General features: G+C 48.4%; 1 protein-coding gene across 2 annotated transcripts in view; it reads left to right on the forward strand.

The window, feature by feature from the left end:
- INPP5K (inositol polyphosphate-5-phosphatase K) overlaps positions 1 to 24,851 on the forward strand; it is a 153,443-nt gene that overhangs the window by 101,499 nt on the left and 27,093 nt on the right. For both annotated transcript variants that reach the window (XM_078780531.1, XM_068121063.2), the window contains one exon: positions 19,150 to 19,233. In XM_078780531.1, the coding sequence (XP_078636657.1) occupies positions 19,150 to 19,233 (84 nt within the window). The remainder of the gene's footprint in view (positions 1 to 19,149; positions 19,234 to 24,851) is intronic.

Here is a 24,851-nt window from a genome sequence, read left to right on the forward strand (position 1 = left end):
ACGCCCTCGTCGGTTTCGGTACCGCCCTCCCCCCCGTGCTCTGTTTCGTGTCCTTGTATGGCAATCCCACGGGCTTGTCTCCTTATTTGGGCATGGCGCCGAACGGCACGCCCCTCGTGGCGAGCCACGGGCTTGTTTCCTTATTTGGGCATGGGGCTGAACAGCCCCGCCCTTCGTGGCGCGCCCTGGGCTTGCCTCTCCCTGGCGACCCCGCCCCTCCTGTTCAAACAGAGCACGGAGCACATATTCACTATAGCAGCGAAATGAGAGGGCGCGCACCCCACGCTTGTGAAACTGCTTTACCCAGAGATGGAGAGTTTGGCTGGGAAATGGAATTATTGAAGGGGAGCTATTCTTAATTGATTCGGTGCAATGGAGTATGTCAACTAGTGGGAACGGAGCCTTAACCTAATACACAGAATAAGGAAATAACTACCAACAAGGAGGAAATCTATGATTGGCTAACGTGATTGTTTATGACCTAATTACGGGACGCACTTTGACCTTTATACACAACAACTGGAGGAAGGAGGGTCCACAATAAAACAATTTTAAAAACACAATCCTCATATCCACAACAATATATATATATATATATATATATATATATTGTTGCGGATTCGGGGGTCGGCGCTCCCCTTATCAAGGGGGGGGTTAATCCCCTTATCTTTTAAGCTGGCCGTCCCCCAATCCTGGAAATTATGACGCTCCTCCCGGTCGGTCTTGGGTAGGGTGATTGGTCAATTTGGGGTCCCAAATACTTAATTACCAACCCCAACCGCGAGCAGGGAAATAACTCCCGCTCGATCCACGGATAAGATGGAATATTGCTGAGCGGTTAGCAATCCGCGATCCGAGCCGTTAACAAATGACGAACCCGATTCTAAGCGGTTCCAAAATCGTGCCACAGGTACTCAATCGAGAAAAGACTAAAGCGATCGAATAAGAGGAAACCAGAGTAAGGGAAGAACAAAGAGTGGATTTATTAATTATGTACAAAACCAAAAGAAGAGGAAACGAAAGCATATACAAGAAGGAGAAGAGCAAAAGGACACAGGGCAATCTTATCTATATAGTCTTACTTACAACCCTGGAAAAACAGACACACTCACACAGGATGGTAGTGGTAGGGGAGGAAGGTCCAGGCAGATGGTCCAGGCGATGGGATCCGGTCCAGGCTCCGGGTCCGTGGGCGAAGAACGGCAGGCAGCTTCGCGTGTCGTTGGCGCATGACCGGACCTTACATATGCGAGGGGCTGGAATGCTGCGTACGTATAGCATGCCGAACGCTATCTCTCTCTCCCGATCAATCAAGGTGCGTATCAAACGGCAGTTCGTATCAAACGATGGTTCCCTGCGCAGCTCGTTGAACCAAGCGCGCCTCCGCGCTGTCCTCTGGATAACGTTACAATCAGCCGTCTCCGCGCAGTTCTCTCTATAGCAACAGTCCCCTGCGCAGTTCTGAAAGCAGTCCTCGCGCTTGCACTTATATAACGCGCTTTGAAATCAATGCGCGCTTCATAGAGACACGCCCGCCAGTGAGCTCACCTCAGCCCTGGTTGGATAGTGAGGGCTCACCGGCTCCGCCCTTGACGGCTCGTTGTCAGGGCCACGCCTCGTTCTTGGCGCTCCGCCCCCTTCTTCTCCATGCTTGACCGCGTGCGTAATGGCGTTTGGAGCGAGGCAGCGAATGCTGCTGGGTGAGCAGAGGTGCGTAACCCAATTTGGAGAGAGAGACTGGCAAAATGGACGGAAAATGGCCTATCTTATTTAATTAATGCAACGCAGATTCAACTATTGGGAACACAGCCTTATCTGAAACACACACTAAGGAAATAACTGACAGTCCTATGGTGTCCTACGTGTTGCATATGGCCTAACTATGGGTGCGACCTTTGACCTTTTAAATGATGGAATATTTACAAGAAGTGATTATTTACAAAGTGAGGGGCTCTCAAAACCACAACACTGCACCCTCCTTTCCTCCAGGCCCGGCCCGGGCCGAAACAACTTTAACTTAGTGTGGCACTTAGGTGTGGTTACCCTCTTCTTTTAACCTCACCCTGAGTGCGACAGTTTTAACACTAAATATGTCCCGCCTGCTGCGTTGCATTCTACCTAACAGACTCATGCCCACAAACTACCCGAATTGCGGAATTATTCTCAAAACTACACATTTAGCCGGTGGGGAGCATTATTTACAAAAACACTACTATTTTGATTATTTACAACTACAACCCAGGACCTGTCTTTTGTGGGAAGAGAAAAACATCCTTTTGAAAAGAGGAAGAATACCACACTGCACTGCAGTGATACACCATACCATATGCACCAATAATAAAAATGCACCAAAAGCACCAAAAAGCACCATCATGAAAAAAATGCACAAAACACACATTTTAAAATAATAAAATGGTGTCTTCTTTCTTCTCTGCTTGTCTGCTGGGCCGCTGGTGGTCGATGGATCTTCTTCATCTTGATGTTATTTATAAATAAAAGGGCACACACCGCGTCCGCTTTTTATTACTCATGGCCAGCAGGGCCAACGTAGGTGGTCCACTGCATGGCATGGAGGCCACTTTAAGAACAGTGGTCCGCAACCAGATACCACTGGCAATAATGGTCGGTCCCAGCAGATGTGCCAGGCCACAGTACGTGTGGTCCATAGGGTGGTGCTAGGCCACAGAACGTGTGGTCCATATGGTGCATCAGTGCAGGCCGGAGGCAGGGGAGGTGCGGGCACACAACTGCACACAACTGCAGTCACCTGCGCACTCCCCCCGGGCCCAAAAAAAAACAAGTCCATGAGTGGGGGAAGGAGGACAAGCAAAGCAGCGGGCAAGGGCGCAAGGGTACATATTAGAACAAGGCAATGCAAGGTGAGGAGCGCAGGAGAGCGAGCCGAGAAAGCTCGTCCCTAACGTACGTCCCCCCCCTGTTACCTACCCTACCCTTGCCCCTACCCCATATTTACACAATTTACAAATTCGTCTCTAACGTCTTGTCCTTCCCATTCCCTCTAGTTCCAAATTTGTCATCAATCCCTCCTAAGGAGGAAGGGATGGAATTAAAAACAATGTCAACCCCACGTCGTGATGCGTCTCACATTTCCAAATATTTGCCAAAACATGGTGTGGAGTCTTATCACCTTGGTGAGTGGATGCGGATGGTGCGAAGAGACTTTTCTCCCTAACTATTTCCTAAATGACATTAACACCTTAAACTACCCGGGGTCTTGCCCTGCCAAACCATTGGCCATCTTTACTCTATGCGGTTCTAAAAACCAATTCCCATTGACCATACTGTGGTGCTCACCAATTTGGGGTCTCGCTCCCCCAATTCTTTCCCCCTGTGCCCTCGCACAATTTCAGGGCTGGGTCGTGTGGCTCACCAGCAGGTCCGCTCACCTGCACACCTCCGCCACTGTACGTCGCCACCCGAGCTTACCTGCTCCTCACCCTAACCTACCTGGGGAAGGCCCTCCCTGGCGCTTACCCCCTCGGTGCCCTCTCTGGCACTGGAATACCCGGGTCCGTCCTCCAGATCCTCGGGCCCCATTGAACCCTAACTGGCTCCCAGAGCCTACCTGCGGCCTCACCTGGCCGACAGACTAACAGTGGCAGAGTGCCCAACCAACCATTCTCACTAACACGCCTAGCCATTTCACTCCACTAATGCACCCATCCAAGCAGTACTCTGCTACTTTCAGCACCACAGGTGTCAATATCCAACCACAATTTACCTACTCCCTTAACCTACTTTTAAACTACCCTACCCGGGTACTCGTGAAGGGGTCCATCCTTCCCCCATTCACACCTTCGCACCATACACTCCACTCCACGTATTCCACACTCCTCACTCCACACCATTCATTCCATTCTCCATTTACTCCAGACCATCTATCCCATCCAACCATTCTCCCTTGCCACCATGCAAGCCAATCACTCAATGCACAATCACACACATCCTCGATACTCTGCTCAATACACTTTCACTTCTCCAAACCATTGCCTCATTTCATCACGAGCACTACCGGGAACTTCCATACCAATTCCTCATTTCATCACCCTCACTACAAACACACTGCATCATTTAATCTACCTGGTTTTCCCTCTAACTTAGTGCTTCCCTGTCATCCCATTAAACTATGCACATCCCACGTCATTATCATCCCTCTACTCTACTCTACTCTACTCTACGTCCCCACTACAGGTACAATAGTCACTACTTAAATCTAAAGTCACCTATGGTCATCTTTCTACATCCTATCAATATCCTAACCCTCCCGGGCTAGTTTTCACCGCCACCCCATAATCTAAAGCTCCTCTGCCCAAAAGTGGTAGTGAATGGTAAAACTACCATCCATCACTATCACGACTACCATCAGTCCACTACACTACGAGCCTCAGTGCAGGAAATACATTTCCATAGCTCGACTTCGAAAAGCCGGCTATCTGTGCGGATGGTGGGTCTACTGTAGGTTGGGTCCGTCCGGCATTCGGATTCAGGGGAGGAGGTTTTGTCGGGCCAAGGCTCCAAGCACCATCCCGGCGCAAGGCCTTGCGGTCCCAAGCGCGATGGCTCAGCCTTGCTTGGCCGGAGCGCCGCCACCGCAAGGGGGCGCTGCTCCGACCCCTTCTCCTAACCCCTCAAACCGGGCCGATCGCTTTGCCTAGCAAAGCGCGGTACCGACCGTACAAGGCGGAGCCCGACCCAAATCGTGCATGGCGCTCCGTGAAGGAGCGACGCGGCCCCGATCCTGGCCGGTCCCCGCAGCAAACAAAGAGCACCATGCCCCGAGCGCTCGCGTCGGCTATACGTCGGCCTAACCGCTGCCCCGGTCAACGTCGATGCTCGATTCTCACACCACGCATTCGTTTTCCTACTCACACATCCAGGTGTCTCCATACACTCCGCACATTTCGTCACCGCACTCTCTCTCTGTGCACACCACCCAGGCACACTCATTTCGCTCACAGACTTCATTACACACCTCTCGCGCCCCTTCTTGCGCACACTTACCCACGGGTGTGCAATCCCTCATCGCACACCCAATCACGCACTCCGGTGTGCTCACGCACACGCTCCTCAACCAACCCAGGTGTGCATTCCCGCACACTCGCCACAACCAACTCACTCTCTGTATCACATTCATCACACATACACTCCGATGTGCATTCATCCTCACTTTCACACTCTGTAACACACTCACTCTTCGACGCACACTTTTTTTCTTACACGCGTGCCATTTCCACTCACACAGCGCACCACGGACCTTTCACCAACGCCCGGGGTACGCTGGGATCCCAAGAGCTCGAAAATTATTTTACCGCCAAACACTCTACCGCAAAATCTTTTTGCACCATCTACAGCCCGGCTTACCTTCGGGATCCTCTTCTCCACACGCACCTGCAAATCTTTATAAGGATTAGCAAGCACGTCATCACGATGTGAGCACAGACTTTGTACAATTCCCATCTCTTCCTTCCGCGAGTGCTTTTCTAAGTCCGGCGTCTTCTTAATCCCAATTTCCACTATTTGTTCGATTTGATTTGCTTTTGTCTCGACGACCGCTGGCGCTAATAAAATTTTCGCTACTTCGGCGGTCGCCGGCTTCCCCATACCCCAGGTCGCGATCTCTACCCCGGTCCACCTGGCTGTGCCTTGCTCAACGTCACTCAACCCGCGCTCCTCCAGCCGCGTTACCTCGTCGTGTACAACTGCGACCTTCTCGCTCAACATGCGATCTCTGTCCCTCTCCATCTGTCTTACCTCATATGTGGCTTTGTCCCTCGCTAACCCCTCATTTACCTCCCGGGCTTGGCCATTTATGTCCTCCAATTGGCCCCCTAATTTGCTTCCGAATCCCTCCAATTTGCTTCCTAACCCCCCAAATTTATTTTCGAATCCTCCCAATTTACTTCCTAACCCCTCAAATTTATTTTCTAATCCTCCCAATTTACTTCCTAACCCCTCAAATTTACTTCTCAATTGCTCACCCATTCTATTTTCCAATCACTTGAAGCTATCTTCTGTTTTGACCATCAAGGCCATCATGTTGGTCACAAATAGGCCCCAGTCTACTGGTGCCGCGGGCTCGGCTGCCGCGGCCATGTGCGAGGCGCCGCCATTTTGTGTGCCTGCAACCCCCTCTACTGCACCTTCATCGTTCTCCTCTTCCATCTCTCCCAATTGTTCCCTGGGGTCCTGGGTTGCCTCTAATTCTTCTTCTATTTTCCCCACCGGCATCCGATCGCCTTGATTAATCCATGGCACGATTTTAATTTGGTTTTTAATACTAAAAATTTCGGCCGCTCAAAATTTTGACCAAATTTTTTTTCAGATGTAATAAAATTTGGTTCGGGTCCAATCCCACTCCCAGACACCAATTGTTGCGGATTCGGGGGTCGGCGCTCCCCTTATCAAGGGGGGGGGGTTAATCCCCTTATCTTTTAAGCTGGCCATCCCCCAATCCTGGAAATTATGACGCTCCTCCCGGTCGATCTTGGGTAGGGTGATTGGTCAATTTGGCGTCCCAAATACCTAATTACCAACCCCGACCGCGAGCAGGGAAATAACTCCCGCTCGAACCACGGATAAGATGGAATATTGCCGAGCGGTTAGCAATCCGCGATCCGAGCCGTTAACAAATGACTAACCCGATTCTAAGCGGTTCAGAAATCGTGCCACAGGTACTCAATCGAGAAAAGACTAAAGCGATCGAATAAGAGGAACCCAGAGTAAGGGAAGAACAAAGAGTGGATTTATTAATTATGTACAAAACCAAAAGAAGAGGAAACGAAAGCATATACAAGAAGAAGAAGAGCAAAAGGACACAGGGCAATCTTATCTATACAGTCTTACTTACAACCCCGGACAAACAGGCAGACTCACACGGGATGGTAGTGGTAGGGGAGGAAGGTCCAGGCAGATGGTCCAGGCGATGGGATCCGGTCCAGGCTCCGGGTCCATGGGCGAAGAACGGCAGGCAGCTTCGCGTGTCGTTGGCGCATGACCGGACCTTACATATGCGAGGGGCTGGAATGCTGCGTACGTATAGCGTGCCGAACGCTCTCTCTCTCTCTCCCGATCAATCAAGATCCGTATCAAACGGCAGTTCGTATCAAACATTGGTTCCCTGCGCAGCTCGTTGAACCAAACGCGCCTCCGCGCTGTCCTCTGGATAACGTTACAATCAGCCGTCTCCGCGCAGTTCTCTCTATAGCAACGGTCCCCTGCGCAGTTCTGAAAGCAGTCCTCGTGCTTGCGCTTATATAACGCGCTTTGAAATCAATGCGCGCTTCATAGAGACACGCCCGCCAGTGAGCTCACTTCAGCCCTGGTTGGATAGCAAGGGCTCACCGGCTCCGCCCTTGACGGCTCGTTGACAGGGCCACGCCTCGTTCTTGGCGCTCCGTCCCCTTCTTCTCCAAGCTTGACCGCGTGCGTAATGGCGTTTGGAGCGAGGCAGCGAATGCTGCTGGGCGAGCAGAGGCGCGTTACCCAATTTGGAGAGAGAGACTGGCAAAATGGACGGAATGGGGCCTATCTTATTTAATTAATGCAACGCAGGTTCAACTATTGGGAACACAGCCTTATCTGAAACACACACTAAGGAAATAACTGACAGTCCTATGGTGTCCTCCGTGTTGCATATGGCCTAACTATGGGTGCGACCTTTGACCTTTTAAATGATGGATTATTTACAAGAAGTGATTATTTATTTACAAAGTGAGGGGCTCTCAAAACCACAACAATATATAAAGTGGGGACTTCCGTTGAACTTGGGGACGACAAAGAAGAAGACCTTTGTTTGTCGAAAGCTTGTCAAATTAAAGATCGACATCCTGAAGCTACGTCCGCATCTGATTTAACCTCCCGATTAATTATCGATATATATATATATATATATATATATATATATATATATATATATATATATATATATATATATACACACACACACACACACACACACACACACACACACACACACACACACACACACACACAGTATATATATTGTTGCGGATCTCGAGCTCGTCGACGTAGTGAGGGGGGTTAAGCCCTGCTCCCTCTCGAGCTTCGAGTCCACGAGGCCGCCCCCACGCTATACTCGTGGTGGACGGATTGCTGGGCAATTCCAGCCACCGAGCCAGCAGCTAACGCGTGGAAGTGTTAACGGTCACGACCCGAGTACCTTCGACGCACACGGGGGCTGAACCTTGCACGAGTCACGCTGGTCTTTAACGCCTGAGCGGTTTGTGCGTCACGTAACTCGTGCCGTTAGCACTATGAACTCGATCGAGCGGTTTTAACTCGTGCAATGCTAGGCCAATGGTGAAAGGACGAAGACGGCCAAGTTGGAAACAAACCACAGGATTTATTCACAAATGTACAATAGTTATAGAAAAAGGGACACAGTGGAGAACCTTAACAGCCTTACTTACGTTCCCGGACAAGGGCCCTCAGACTTGTTCGGGGAAGGGGAGGAAGAGTGGAACGCGCACAAAGCGTGGCCGCTTGGTGCAGTTCGCCTGGACGGCTCGTTTGGCGGATCGCCCCAAGGATGTTCGTGGCAGGGACGTCGATCACAATCGTGCATGTACGGGAATCCGAGGAGTGTATCCCGAAGTCAGCGAGGCAAAGCGCACGTGCAGGGAGTCTAGGCAGAGGTCATCAGGGCAGAGAGCGCGTTCAGAGTGCGAATCCAGAGAGAGACCAAATCGAATCCAGAACCAGAGAGAGCGTCCTGCCAGAGAGAGAGTTCGGGGGTCCGGGCCGGGTTTTATAGCCCCCGGAGCCCCACTAGAATGTTCCACGGGCCTCCACTGGCTGCTGGGGGTCACGTGTCGTGACAGCCCCTCATTAGTCACTCCCCTTAACTCTCATTGGCCGCCGTTATTGGCCACTCCCTTTAGCTCCCATTGGCCGCCGTTATTGGCCACTCCCTTTAGCTCCCATTGGCTGTTCGCTGCTTACCAGCCACGCCCTCCAGCTCCTCGCTCGGGCCTCCTAGACTTGTCCTAGGCACATGACATGGCATTCCAGGCTTCAATGAGGCCTACCCTTACTCTACCTGCCTCAATGCATACTAACACTGGGAAGGGGACTATACTTCACATTTAATGAGGAATAACTAACTAAGCGAGGCTACATGTTGTTGTTCAACTAACTATAGGGGGGTTGCCTTTATTTACAAAACCACAACACGACCCCCCTCTCTGACCAGACTCGTCGTGAGTCGACCTCAGTCGGAACGACCGGTAGAGTCTGGCATGCAATTTACTTTTATCATTAATGTGACATAGGTGTAATCCCCCTAACATTTACTCTTACCCATGTGTGCGACATTCTTTACTTTAGATATGTCCCTCCTAATGCGTTGAGCAGCTAATTTATCAGACTCACACCCACAACTATTCGCGCATTTCCGGAATTTTTAAACTAAACACATAGCCGGTGGGCACATTCTTATATGTACATGTACAGAACTTAACCTTTATTTGCAACACAACAACCCAGGACCTGCACTTGGAGAAAGAAATGGAAGAAGGAAATGAAGGCACTTGCTGATTGTATCTTGCATCATCTTCTTGTCTTGGGTGCGGGCTAACAAAAACCGGCTGGCGGCTACAGGCCATTTGAACATCAGGGCCATCTAAGTCTTCACAAATGGCACACACTTTCACAATTGCTTCACAATTGCACACACTTTCTTTATGCACAAGCAGGGCCATTCGACACGTGGTCCAACTGCGTGGCGTCAGTGCCACTCAACAGGTGGTCCAAAGCTTGGCCCGAATGCCACCCAACAGGTGCAAGATGAATTGGTAGCAAGATGCTGCACAGCAGAGGTGCGGGGCCACAAGGCTTGTGGTCCATAGGTACAAGAGGAATTGGCAGCAAGATGCTGCACAGGTCGGCCTCCAAATGGTCCTGGGGTGGGGGAGGGGCGAGACAAGGCGCATGAAGCACACAGAAAAGCACACAGTGGCAAACGAAAAACAAGGTGACCACGCACCACCATACCTGGTGCGGTGCGAGGGACGCGGCAGAGTGAGCGAAGCAAGCTCGTCCCTAACCGTCCGTACCCCCCCCCCCCACCGTTGGCTACACTACCCTAGCCCCCCTTGTATTTACAATTAGTCTCTACGTCTTGTCTCTCATATCCCCCTCTAACGCCAAATTCATCCCCAAATCCCTCTGAGGAAGGAAGGGATGGAACAAAACAATGTCTCACTCACGTCATTATGCGTCTTACTTCTCAAACAGCTTACAGAGTCTTACGGTGTGAAGTTCGTTCTCCTTGGTGAATGGTTGTGGATGGTGCGAAGGTGTCTCACATCCTAACTACACTAATAACATTACACTTTTAAACTACCCGGGGTGGTACCCTGCCAATCGGCCTTCTTTAAACTATGCGGTTCTAAGAACCCGAATTCCCATTGCCCACACTGTGGTGCCCTCCTGAATTTGGGTCTCACCCAACAAATTTTCTCCCTGTGCCCTCACACAATTTCGGAGCTGGGTCGTGTGGCTCGACCAGCTGGTCTACTTACCTGCGCCCCTCCGTCACTGAAGCCGCCTCCCGAGCTTTCCTGCTCCTCACAACTACCCTAACTGGGGAAGGCCCTCCCTGGCGCTTACCCCCTCGATGCCCACCTTGGCATTGGGCAACCCGGGTCCTTCCCTTGGATCGTCGGGCCTCACTCACTCACTAACCTAACCGGCTCCCAGAGCCTACCTGCGGCCTTACCTGGCCGACAAGCTACCAGCGACGGAGTGCCTAAATAACCATACTCATCAATTAAACCACGCGCCCAGCCATTTCACTGTCTCCTGCACCTCACAAAACACTACGTTCCACTATCCGCACCACAGGTGTCAATGTCCATTCAATTTACCTATGCCCTCTACCTAGCTTTAAACTACCCCCCCCCCCCCCCCCCCCCCCCCCCCCCGGACTTCCGTGAATGGGTTCCACTCACCCCATTCAATCCTTTGCACCATGCATTCCACACCAATTATTCCACACCATGCATCCCATACCTTTCATTTCACACCAAGCAATTGCACACCAGTGTTGAGCCTGGTGTTGGCTTAGCGGTTAGGGTGCCGGCTTGGGATCCTAGGATCCTGGGTTCGAATCCCGGTCAATTGCTAAATTAACACCAGGGGGGTTGACTAAGCCTGTCATCCTTCCGAGGTCGGCAAATTGAGTACCAGCTTGCTGGGATGAATGATCCCGGTGTGTACCCCGGTTTAGAATAGGTACACCGTATCCCTGCGCATCGTAAGAGGCGACTAAGGGTTGGCGTCAGGAAGGGCATCCGGCCATAAAAACATTGCCTCAAACAGGGAACCATGATTGTCATGGGGCCTGCAAGGCTAACCCAAGGCTAACCCCCTGCTCTAGCGGGGGAAATGGCCTTAAAACGATCATTCATTCATACATTCATTCAGTTGCACACCATGCATTCCACACCTTTTATTCTTACACCTTTTAATCTTACACCTTTTCACAATTCACACTTACACACAGCATCATCTATCTAACTAATTTCCCCCTACAACTCGTGCTTCCCTCGTCGTCCCTTTAAACTATGCACATCCTTTGTTAACAACCACCTAAACTCTCTACATCCCCTCTACAGTTCAGTGTCACTACTTAACTCTCACTCCCGATGGTCTTCTAAATCCCTATAATTATCTGAGCCCTCCCTCGGCTAGCTTCGGTGCCCCATGGAGGCAATCATTGCTGGCCCCTCCATGGGCCTAACACTGCCATCCCCCTAAACTAATGCTCATGGGCCCCCCTCGTGGGAGGAATGGTCGCACTACCATTCCCCCACGTGGGGTACACTGCTCCCCCCAGTCCTCTACACAACGAGCCCCCATTCAAGGAGGTACCTTGTCGCAGCTCGGCCTCGGGGGGCCGAGCGATCCATGCGGGTGATTGGTCGCCTGTATGGGTTGTCCGTCCGGCATTGACGATCCGAGAGGGGAGGGATTGATGGGCCCAAGTGCCGGGCTCCATCCCTGTGTGGGGCCCATCGGTCCCACGCACGATGACCCAACCGGCCACGGTCAGAGCACCTCACCCGATAAGGTGCGTGGCTGCGAAACTCCACATTTCCCCTCGAACCCCGCCGACCGCTCTTGCTGTGATAAGGTGCCAACCATACTGTGCGGGTGCCGGAGGCACGAATCGTGCACGCCGGTCCTTGCAAGACCGACGCAGCACCGATTCCCTCCGGTCCCCGTGGCACACAACTCACCGGGGGCTCGCGTACGCTACTCGTCCCGCTAAGCACTACCCCGGTCGGTGTCGATGCCTGGGCCGTGTCATCACACCTCGCGACCCACTCCACACTCGCACAGCCAGGCACACACGCAACCCCCACACACTCCGTCATCGCACACTCTGGTGCACACTTTTTCCACACACTCCGGTGTGCACTCTTTCTCACACTCCGGTACGCACTCTATCTCCACACAGTCCGGTGTGCACTCTCTCACACACTCCGGTGCACACTCTCTCTCACACTCTGGTGCACACTCTCTCTCACACTCCGGTGCACACTCTCTCTCACACTCCGGTGCACACTCTCTCTCACACTCTGGTGCACACTCTCTCTCCACGGGCCCTTCACGACCGCCCGGGTCTCGCCTCTCTCCCAAGCTCGCCGAGCACCCGTTCGCACCAAACACATTTCCGCCATCATCGCCACTCACCTCGGGGCTTCTCCTCTCACGCTTCTCCTCCAGCACCTGCGAACTTTCCATTGGGTTAGCAAGCACGGCATCACGGTGCAAACACAAACTTTGTACGCATTCCATCACCTCCTCCCATGATTCACTCCCTGTCTCTCCCGTTTTTTAAATTTCAATTATTTCTTCTTTTTCCAAAGTTACTTCCTCTATTTCACGGTGCGCCTCCGAAATCTCCCCTTCTACGCGTTCCTCGCACCGCGTCACCTCGTCGCGCACCACTGCCACCTCTTCGCTCGGCTTACGCCCAATGTCCTCCCCAATTTTTTTCATGTTGCAGTTTATTTTTTCTCCCATCTTTTTCATTTCACACCTCCATTTATTCATTTCTTCACTCGACCTGAACATGTTGCGCCTTGATTCCTCCCTCTGGGTGTCCATTTTTTTGCCCACCTTGACCATGTATGCCCTCATTTGCGCCATAAATAGGCCCATATCCCCTGGCACCGCGGCCTCGGCTTTCGCCACCATGTGTGAGGCGCCGCCATTTTCTCTTCCTCCTGCCGCACCCTCTTCAGCTTCCCCTTCTACCAACTCTTCCTGCTGGTCCTGGGTCATTAATTCTTCCATATTTCCTACTCCCACCGGCACTTGGTCGTCTTGGCCAGCCATTGCACGAACCCCCAAAAAATTGTTTTTAACTAAATTTCGTACACGCTCGTCATTTTGAGTACGTGAAGCGCACTCCAGGTCCAAATATCCCACTCCCGACACCAATTTGTTGCGGATCTCGAGCTCGTCGACGTACTGAGGGGGGGGTTAGCCCTGCTCCCCCTCGAGCTTCGAGTCCACGAGGCCACCCCCACGCTATACTCGTGGTGGACAGATTGCTGGGCAATTCCAGCCGCCGAGCCCGCAGCTAACGCGTGGAAGGGTTAACGGTCACGACCCGAGTACCTTCGACACACGCAGCCATGAGAACGGGGGCTGAACCTCGCACGAGTCACGCTGGTCTTTAACGCCCGAGCGGTTTGTGCATCGCGTAACTCGTGCTGTTAGCACTATGAACCCGATCGAGCGGTTTCAACTCGTGCAATGCCAGGCCAATGGTGAAAGGATGAAGACTGCCAAGTTGGAAACAAACCACAGGATTTATTCACAAATGTACAATAGTTATAGAAAAAGGGACACAGTGGAGAACCTTAACAGCTTTACTTATGTTCCCGGACAAGGGCCCTCAGACTCGATCGGGGAAGGGGAGGAAGAGGGGAACACGCGCAAAGTGCGGCCGCTTGGTGCAGTTCACCTGGACAGCTCGTTTGGCGGATTGCCCCAAGGATGTTCGCGGCAGGGACGTCGATCACAATTGTGCATGTACGGGAATCCGAGGAGCGTATCCCGAAGTCAGCGAGGCAAAGCGCACGTGCAGGGAGTCCAGGCAGAGGTCGTCAGGGCAGAGAGCGCGTTCAGAGTGCGAATCCAGAGAGAGACTGTCATGTATGCAGTGCAAATATTCACCGTTGTATCCCTACACCGGGACCGGGTTGTATCCCTACGCCAGACCTCGGATGGCGCTGCTGTGAATCGGGCCTTGATCGGCAGAGTGAATAAACGCGTACGACAATTGATCGCAGTTTGTCGAGATACTTTACATGGCGACGAGGATGGGATTCGAACCCACGCGTGCAGAACACGAGATACATTGCAAATGGAGGTCGACACTGGTGCGGCCGTCTCGCTCATCAGCCATGCACAAACCTGTGGAGTGATGCTGACCGACCCCATCTGAAACCTACTACCTATGGACTCTCCACCTATACAGGTGAGAAGATTGTTCCCTGCGGTACATGTGATGTCACGGTGGGCTACGATAACCGTGAGTTTCACCTACCCCTGATTGTCATTCCTGGAAAGGGCCCTTCCTTACTCGGCAGGAACTGGTTGAGCATAATTCGACTGAAGTGGGAAAGCAAAGCATTCATCAACTCTGGGCAGCCAACGTTTCTCCTACCGCAGCATACACACTCAAAAATGTGCTGGATACGTACCCGGATGTCTTCAAGGATGAGCTTGGAACCTTGAAAGGACATACGGCTAAACTCAGGGTTGACCGGGATGCCAATCCTATATTTTGCAGGGCTCGCCCAGTCCTTTTCGCCCTGCGTGAGCGGATTGACAAGGAACTGGATCATCTTGAAAATCTGGGGATCATCGAGCAAATCCAGTATGCCGAATGGGCGGCGCCCATCGTTCCGGTCATAAAATTGGACCAGTCCATCCGCATATGTGGAGATTATAAAATGACCGTGAACAGGTGTTCTTCATTGGATAAATATCCAATCCCGAGGATCGAAGACCTCGATGCTCGTCTCACGGGAGGCAAGACTTTTACGAAACTCGATCTCAAATCCGCCTATCTACAGCTCTGCTTGGACGAGAATTCGAAACAGTATCTTACCATCAACACACATCGTGGGTTGTACAGGTACCACCGACTTAGTTTTGGAGTGAAATCTGCACCTGGAATTTATCAGCGTGTCATGGACAGTTTGTTTGCCGCCGAACGCAACGTCGTTTGTTACCAGGATGATATTCTGGTTACTGGTCGTACGGACGCGGAACATCTACAGAACCTAGAGAGAGTTCTGAAGAAGATTTCGGACTCCGGCCTACGTTTGCGTCGAGACAAGTGCAAGTTTATGGTGCCATCAGTCACGTACCTGGGTCATACGATTGATGCCGAGGGTCTACACCCGACAGATGAGAAAGTCCGAGCTATCAAGGATGCTCCTGCTCCACGAGATGTGACCGAATTGAAGTCATACCTCGGTTTGCTTCAGTTCTATGGTCGTTACATCCCGAATGTGACCGACGTTTTGGGCCCCCTTTATCGGCTTTTGAGGAAAGGAGTCTCCTGGAGCTGGGGGTTTACTGAACAATCAGCATTCCAGACCTCTAAGGATCTGCTCAAATCGTCCAATGTTCTCGTTCATTTTGATCCAGAGAAGGATCTTGTGCTGGCATGCGATGCCTGTCGGTATGGAGTGGGGAGTGTATTATCACACGTGATGCCTGACGGTACGGAAAGACCGGTTGCATTTGCATCCAGAACGTTGTCCCCGGCAGAGAAAAACTATTCCCAACTTGACAAGGAAGGATTGGGAATCGTTTTCGGCGTCGGCAAATTTCGCCAGTACCTTCTTGGACATCATTTCACGATTCACACTGATCACAAGCCGCTGATCAGTCTGTTTGGTCCAACTAAGGCGACATCTGACACACTACCGCCCAGGATCATCCGCTGGTCCCTGTTTCTCGCTGCTTATGACTACACCATATGTTATAAGCCCGGTTCGTCTATCACAAATGCAGATGCCATGAGTTGGTTACCCCTTCCAGAATCCGTTGATGATTCGCCTACACCAGGATCCATTATCGCACTGATGGATCATCTGGAAGATTGTGCTGTCGATTCCGGCCAGATCCGCACTCATACTCGACGAGACCCCGTTCTGTCCAGAACTGTCCAGGCTGTACAGCTTGGATGGCATTTGCTACCTGAGGGTGACCCAGATTTTGCGGCTTTTAAAGCACATAAAAACGAACTCAGCGTGGAAAATGGTTGCCTACTCTGGGGATGTCGTGTCGTGATCCCGAAAAATCTGTGTTCCAGGGTCATGGGTGAAATCCATGACTGTCACCCCGGGATTGTGAAGATGAAGTCACTCGCCAGAAACTATGTGTGGTGGCCGAATCTTGATGCTGATATCGAACATCATGTTCGACATTGTTACCCCTGCCAGAGCACCCGGAATACACCTGCGAAAGCGCCACTGCATCCCTGGGAATGGCCCAGCGAACCGTGGCATCGCCTACATCTCGATTATGCTGGGCCTATTAACGGCAGCATGATTCTAATAATTACGGACGCGCACACAAAATGGATTGATGCCTATGTGACGCGTGGTACTACGTCAGCCATTGTCATCGAAAGACTCAGACGCTGTTTCGCCACTCATGGTCTGCCCAGGATGATCGTGAGTGATAACGGTTCGTGTTTTTCCAGTACCGAGTTTGCCAAGTTCACACGTCGGAACGGCATCAAACATAAGTTTGTCAGCCCACATCACCAGGCTTCAAATGGCTTGGCCGAACGATCCGTAGGAATCATCAAATCCGGATTGCAGAAACTTCAGGAGGGAACCCTGGAACAAAGCTGTCTCGTCTCCTGTTCAAATACCGTATCACGCCACAATCAACAACCGGTGCAGCTCCGTCTGAGTTATTGATGAAACGACACTTGAGATCGACACTTGACAATCTCAAACCAGACATATCATCAAATGTTTATCAGAGCCAGCTTAATCAAAAGTTGGTGCACGATAAGACGTCCAACAGTCGATGTATCAACATTGGAGATCCAGTGTTTGCCCGAAATTTTGGTGCAGCTGCGACGTGGCTACCGGGGGACATCATCGAGAAGCCAGGTCCACTGTCCTGTGTGATTCGCCTGCAGGACGGCCGCGAAATTCGTCGACATCAGGACCACATAACCTACCGTCACTGTGAGTCGATGGAGCCTGTAGCAATGTAGCATCGTCACAGTCAGGACAACAGTTCGACCCGCCACTGCCGGAGATCGTCGTGGCCGCTCCAGCCGGCTCGGATGCCCCGAAAACCTCTGCAAACGCTACACCCTTCGTGGAGACCAAAGGAATCACCTCGGACTCTGTATCCACTGGTACACCGCGACCCAAAGGAATCACCTCGGACTCTGTATCCACTGGTACACCTCGACGCTCAATGCGTGAGAGAAAAGCACCCGACCGGTTGAATCTTTGAAGATGTTTTTTTTCACGTTGACACATGTTCTATTTTCACGTATTTTCATTATTCTCATAACCGTTTGCACACATATTTTCACATGTTTTGGAAATGTTGCTTTTGAAATGTCAATTCTGGAAATCTAGCACGTATTGCTCGTGGTAATTTTGGACTTAAAGGGGAGGATGTCATGTATGCAGTGGAAATATTCACCGTTGTATCCCTACACCGGGACCGGGTTGTATCCCTACGCCAGACCTCGGATGGCACTGCTGTGAATCGGGCCTTGATCGGCAGAGTGAATAAACGCGTACGACAATTGATCGCAGTTTGTCGAGATACTTTACAGAGACCAAATCGAATCCAGAGCCAGAGAGAGCGTCCTGCCAGAGAGAGAGTTCGGGGTTCCGGGCCGGGCTTTATAGCCCCCGGAGCCCCACTAGAATGTTCCACGGGCCTCCACTGGCCGCCGGTGGTTGCGTGTCGTGACAGCCCCTCATTAGTCACTCTCCTTAGCTCTCATTGGCCGCCGTTATTGGCCACTCCCTTTAGCTCCCATTGGCCGCCGTTATTGGCCACTCCCTTTAGCTCCCATTGGCTGTTCGCTGCTTACCAGCCACGCCCTCCAGCTCCCCCCTCGAGCCTCCGAGACTTGTCCTAGGCCCATGACATGGCATTCCAGGCTTCAATGAGGCCTACCCTTACTCTACCTACCTCAACGCATACTAACACTGGGAAGGAGACTATACTTCACATTTAATAAGGAATAACTAACTAAGTGAGGCTACATGTTGTGGTGCAACTAACTATAGGGGGATTGCCTTTATTTACAAAACCACAACAATATATATCTGTGCAGTGTCTGTGTTGTCCTGTGTTGTCACTGAACTACTCCCTCCTACTTTTGTGAAATCGTACCAAACTTCTGGTATGCATCTACCTCTCCCGTGTGTATGTCCTAAGGGCATTTTTTTTTTAAATAATTGTTATTTTTTTTAACTATAATTTTTTACAAAATGTAATATCACGTATATCACAAATACATTTGTGCAAAATAATTGTTTGTATTATGATTGGTGTAAAACCATGACAAAACAGCAAATCAGGTACAGTCATCCATCTATATGTCTACATATCTGGGCCGTGTTTGTGTTGTCACTGAACTATTCCCTCAAACTTTTGTTTCCGTGGTGCTGAGGTGTTTTTAATAACGTGGTGGTGAGGGCTGTTTTGAATCACATGGTGGTGAGGTGTTTTGAATCACGTGGTGGTGAGGTGTTTTTAATAATCCACTTCAGTAGATTGCCGACATCAGTCGATCCACAACCTCAATTGTGTTCAGGCAGTTTGTCAATCCATCAATGCAACATCACAATTCAAACGTCACTCGCTGGAGGAGTTAATGTATTATCACATATTTGTAGTCACATAGGTTTTTTTCCACATATTTTAAACACACACACACACACACACACACACACACACACACACACACACACACACACACACACACAGCATTTAAAACAAAGTGTCTTTGATTGACGTTGGATGCAGTATTTGCTGATAAATGTGTTGTTTCTTTGACTCCTAACCCGTTCCTCATGCCTTCAGGAGGGCTTTTGGCATCACAAAGATTACGTCTCCTACATGTGGGCACAGGACAACCAATGGAAGAGCGGCATTGAGGAGTACCGGGTGAGGATGTTGTGGAATAGTTCCACCCTTTTGCTGACTTGAAGTCTGGTGTTTGTTTAACAGTTAAGGGGCCTGCCTTGATATCTCAGGGTCCTGAGTTCAAGCCCCTGTCAACCCCATTGAATTAACACCAGGTGGGTTGACTCAGCCTGTCACCCTTCCGAGGTTGGAAAAATGAGTACCAGCCTACTGGGAAAAATTAACCAATCGGGTATCCAGCGCCAGAGTTGTGACCCGTCCAGAGTTGTACCCAATAGCCTAGGAAACTGCTTTGGCAGCCCTATGCATCCGAAGATGCAAAAGGAGTGGTCGTCTTCTTGTTCGTTGCTGATTCGTATATTTTGCATCAGGCTGATAGGTTGTCCTCGAGGTAGGCACATTGGCCTCTGATCCATCTAGCCTGCGTACGAATCCCGACCCAACTATAAAGTCATCCCAATGCTTAACAGGCATCAATGTGTGTGCTCGCTTCGTCAGTACATATGCAAACATAGGGGCAATACCCCTGGTGCTCACCTGGTCAAATAAACAGTATACTGCACTGGCTAAAGGTATTTTAAACCAATTTCAATGGTTTCTCGAAGACAGGGCAGCATGTAGAATTATACTAACATAATCATAAGACTTTAAACAAACAAAAAATACCTATTTTGGGGGGCAACCCCCCCGCCCCTCTCCCAACCCCATATACCTCCTCAGACTCCAATTTTTCTAATGGCTTGATCAACCATTGGTACATCACGGGTGATGAAGTTTCATCGAAATTGCGTGTGTAGTTTCTGAGAAGAAAGCAAATACTTCATTTGGGGGGCAACCCCTCGTAGTTCCCCAAAGGGGCAGATTTTTTTAATGCCGTGAACAAACTTTGGTACAGAATGGGTGATGAAGGTTGTGGTCAAGTTTCATCGAAATTGTGTGTCTAGTTTCAGAGGAAAAAGCAAATTTCTATTTTGGGGTTCAAACCTGGATCCACTTTGACCCTGGTAAACCCCCTTAGACCCCGATTTTTTTTTTTATGCCGTGAACAAACTTTAATCACAACACAACCAATATAATTTTTGCCAATTTAGGGGGGCTTTCGCTGTCACCGTGGCCAAGTTGCAAATTCCTGCCCTAAATACTGCTGAGAAGGCAATGGCAAACTACCCAGTATAGTCCAGGCCACGAAACTGCTTTGGCAGTACTGACGTCATCCTCATTGTCGTGCCGAGAGCATTTACTCAAGATCGATCATTTATATGTATCGATTTATTGTTTTGTTCTTGCGTGTGTAAGAATGACAGAGATCTGTAATCTGGTGGTGAAAGAAGGCCGCATTCCAGTGGATTGGGAACCGAGTACCCTCGGCCCTCTATACAAGGGGAAAGGTGACCCTCTGGACTGTGGCTCGTATAGAGTGATAAAGATATTAGAGCATGGAATTAAGGGTGTTGGAGAGGAGGATAAGGAAGAAAGTGAAGATCGACGAAATGCAGTTTGGATTTGATATGCCAGGAAGAGGAACGACGAAGGTGCTTTTTATTGTAAGGCAGTTGCAGGAGAAGTACATGGAGAAAAGGAAGAAGTTGTTTCTTGGGTTTGTTGATCTGGAGAAAGCATTCGAAAGGGTTCCACGCAAAGTATTGACATGGGCATTGAGGAAGTTAGGAGTGTAGGAATTGTTGATCAGAGTAGTGATGGCAATGGAGAAGGAAGAGTATGGATGGACTGATTGAGAAGATGAACAAGTGGAAGGGATGTATGGAGGCAAAAGGTCTGAAGGTGAATATCGGAAAGACGAAGGTGATGGCAAGTGGTAAAGCATGTGGTGAGGTGGAAAGAACTGGGAAGTGGCCGTGAGCTGTGTGCAGGAAGGGTGTCGGAGTGAATTCCATTCAATGTACAATGTGCGCTGAGTGGTTTCATCAAAAATGTAGTGGTTTGAGAGGGTCATTAACCATTGTGGCAGCTCCATTCGAGTTTAAGGTGTGCGCATGAGGAGCTTCATATGGAGGAAATGTTGAGTTTGATCTTGGAGATGGCGTGAAGCTGGAAGGTGTGAATACATTTTGCTACCTAGGAGACATGCTGAATGGAGAAGGTGGTTCAGACTCGGCAACGGTTGCTAGAGTGAGATGTGCATGGAAGAAGTTTCGGGAACTGAGTGGCGTGCTGACGAAGAGCGAAGTGCCGTTGAAGCTGCAGGGAAATCTGTATGCTGCATGTGTGAGAAGTGTTATGATTTATGGGAGCGATACATGGGTAATTAACGCAGAGCAGCAACGAAGGCTGGAAAGGGTGGAAATGCGAATGGTTCGGTGGATGTGTGGAGTATCGTTGAGAGAGAGAAAGACAAATTATGAATTGCAAAAGATGATGGGAATAGAGACAGTGATGGATGCTGTGAAGAGAAACAGGTTGAGATGGTTTGGTCATGTGTTGAGGAAGGATGAAAAAGCTTGGTTGAGAAGAGTAATGGAAATGAATGTAGAAGGAAGTAGAGGACGGGGAAGACCGAGAAAGACTTGGCTGAAGGTGGTGGAAGAAGAAATGCGGGCAAGAGGGTTAACAAGGAGAGATGTAAAAAATAGGGCAAAATGGAGAAGATTGTCATGGGGCCCGCAAGGCTAACCCCCGCTCCACCAGGGAAAATGGCCTTAAAATGCATGTTGTTGTGTTGTTGATTTATTGTATTAAACTCGTTCGAAGTTATGCAAAGAAGAATACAGTAGATGTGATCCAAGAAAATTAAAAATAAAAGAAAACAAGTACAGATACATTCAAAGTACACCGCCCCCACGCCTCTGGCGCCCGGCAATACCGCCGTGCAGCTCATAGAGATTGTATTGGGTGGGAGAGGTGTACAATAATTGATTGCATAATTAAAATCAATAAATGATGATCATAAAATATTTTCTTAATCAATTGGCTAATAGCATACCTAAACCACCAGTGTTTCATCCGAATCTGTAACTTTTTGAAAACTAATTAAATCATTAATTAATCTAAAATTAAATAATTAATCGATTAATTGACTAATCAATAAATAATTGATCGATTATTTGATTAATCAATAAATTCAAAATGTCCTTTACAGCCGTATCACTTGGTCACTGTCATATCCAAATATCAGCTTCTGAGCTCAAAATATTGCCCAGATGAGAAAGAAAACAAATAAGTAATTAATAATGAAAATAAATAATAATGGTATAGATAATTAAATTGTGAATCAATTGTCTTATACAATACCTAAACCACCACCGTTTCATCCGAATCTGCAACTTTAAATAAATTAATTAATGACTTCATTAATCGGATAAATTAAATAATTGATCGATTAATTGATTAATCAATAAATCAAAAATACCCTTTACAGTCAAATAACTTGGTCATTGTCGTGTCCAAATATCAGTTTCCTAACTCAAAAGGTGCCTGAGGTATTGCCCAGATGAGAAAGAAAATAAATAAATAATAATGATAAAATAATTAAATAATTAATCAATTGACTAATATATTACCTAAACCACCACCGTTTCATCCGAATCTGTAACTTTAAAAAATAATTAATGAAGTCATTACTTGAATAATTAAATAATTAATTGATTAATGAATAAATAATTAATCGATTAATTGATTGATCAATAAATCAAAAATATCCTTTATAGCCACATCACTTGGTCAATGTCGTGTCAAAATATTCGCTTCCTAGCTCAAAAGGTGCCTGAGATATTGCCCAGATGAGAAAGGAAACCAATAAGTACTTAATTTATAAATAAATAAATAAAACACCTTTAGAGGCCATTTTTCCCCGCAAAGCGGGGGTTGGCCTTTTTCGGGCACCGTGGTTGTTGTTGTTTTTTGGTCCCCTTTTTGAAGCAATGTTTTATGGCCGGATGCCCTTCCTGCCGCCAACCCTGTTTGTCGCCTTTTACGACAAGCAGGGAATTACCAGTGAACTGGTACTCAATTTGCCGACCTCAGAAGGATGAACAGGCTGAGTCAACCCCCCTGGCGTTAATTCAGCGATCGACCGGGATTCGAACCCAGGATTCTAGGACCCTAAGCTGGCACCCTAGCCGCTAGCCCAACACCAGGGATGTTTAATTAGTACTTAATTAATTAATACTTAATTAGTTGATAATAATTAAATAATTAATCAATAATAATTGATTAATCAATAAATCAAAAATGGCATTTACAGCCCAATCACTTGGTCATTGTCGTTTCCAATTATCAGCTTCCTAGCCCAAAAGGTGCCTGAGATAATGCCCAGAGGAGAAAGGAAATATATAGGTACTTATTTAATCAATAATAATTAAATAACTAATGAATTAATTTATTAATAAGAAAACGTTTTTGCCAAAGCACTTGCTCACTATTGTGCCGAAATTTCAGCTTCCTCGCTCAAAGGATGGCTGATATATCGCCCGGACAAACAAGAAAGAAAACAAATAAGCCATTAATCGGAAAAAAAAAACTTCATTGATTAATCAATAAATAATTAATCAATTAATTGTTAATCAATAAATCAAAATATCCTTTCTCGCCAAATCACTTGGTCACTGTAGTGTCCAAATATCAGCTTCCTAGCTCAAAGGTTGCCTGAGATATTGCCCAGATGAGAAAGAAAATAAATAAATGATTAATAATGAAAATAAATAAATAATAATCATAAAATAATTAAATAGTCAATCAATTGGCTAATAGAACACATAAACCACCACCATTTCATCCGAATCTGCAACAACAACAAAAAAAAACATTTTAGTTATTAATTGAATAATTAAATAATTAATCCATTAATTGATTAATCAATAAATAAATAAAAATCACCCACAGGGTGAACCGTATCTTGCCAAAATGTGAAAATTCCGTTTTTTCGTCATGACGTCATCAAATGACGTCATAGCGTCAAACTGTTTACAGATCTGGGAAGCACTCATCAAGGGCTTCAATTTGAGGTACTACTCGATATGGTAACTGAAACTTGAAAATTTTACCTTTTGGTCAAAATTTAATGACCTTCAAAATGACCTTGAAGGTCAAGGCCGATCGACACCAAAAACTAATCAACTGAGCGCCATACCACACCCTATATACCCACCAAGTTTGGAGATCATAAGATCAAAGTTACTCAAAAAATAAGGGTTTCGTAATTTGACCTTGGGGTCAATAATTTTCGACCTCCAGCGCTAACCATGAAGGTCAAGGCCGATCGCCACCAAAAACTAATCAGCTGAGCGCCGGACCATATACTAGATTCCCATGAAGTTTGGAGACGATCCGATCAAAGTTACTCAAAAAATAAGGGTTTCGTTGACCTCCATGATTGACCGCAAAGTGACCTTGACCTTTGACCTTGACCTTCAAAATATTGTGTGCTGAAGGGTATCTCTATAGGACTCTGATATGCGAAGTTACAGGAGTTTCCAATAATAACTGTGGTCTACAGAGTGATCTAAACGTGAAAAAAAAATGATTAACCACAAACAAAAAAACAAAAAAACAAACAAACAAACAAAAAATAAACCTATGTCACCCACAGGGTGAACCGTATCTTGCCAAAATGTGAACATGAGTGACTTGCTTCAGGTCACACTGAGGTGAACAGAACTGCTATCCACTAGAAGCGACTCTTT

Source organism: Myxine glutinosa, chromosome 6 (genome assembly GCF_964187855.1).
Source record: "Myxine glutinosa chromosome 6, kmMyxGlut1.1, whole genome shotgun sequence".
Classification (NCBI taxonomy): domain Eukaryota; kingdom Metazoa; phylum Chordata; class Myxini; order Myxiniformes; family Myxinidae; genus Myxine; species Myxine glutinosa.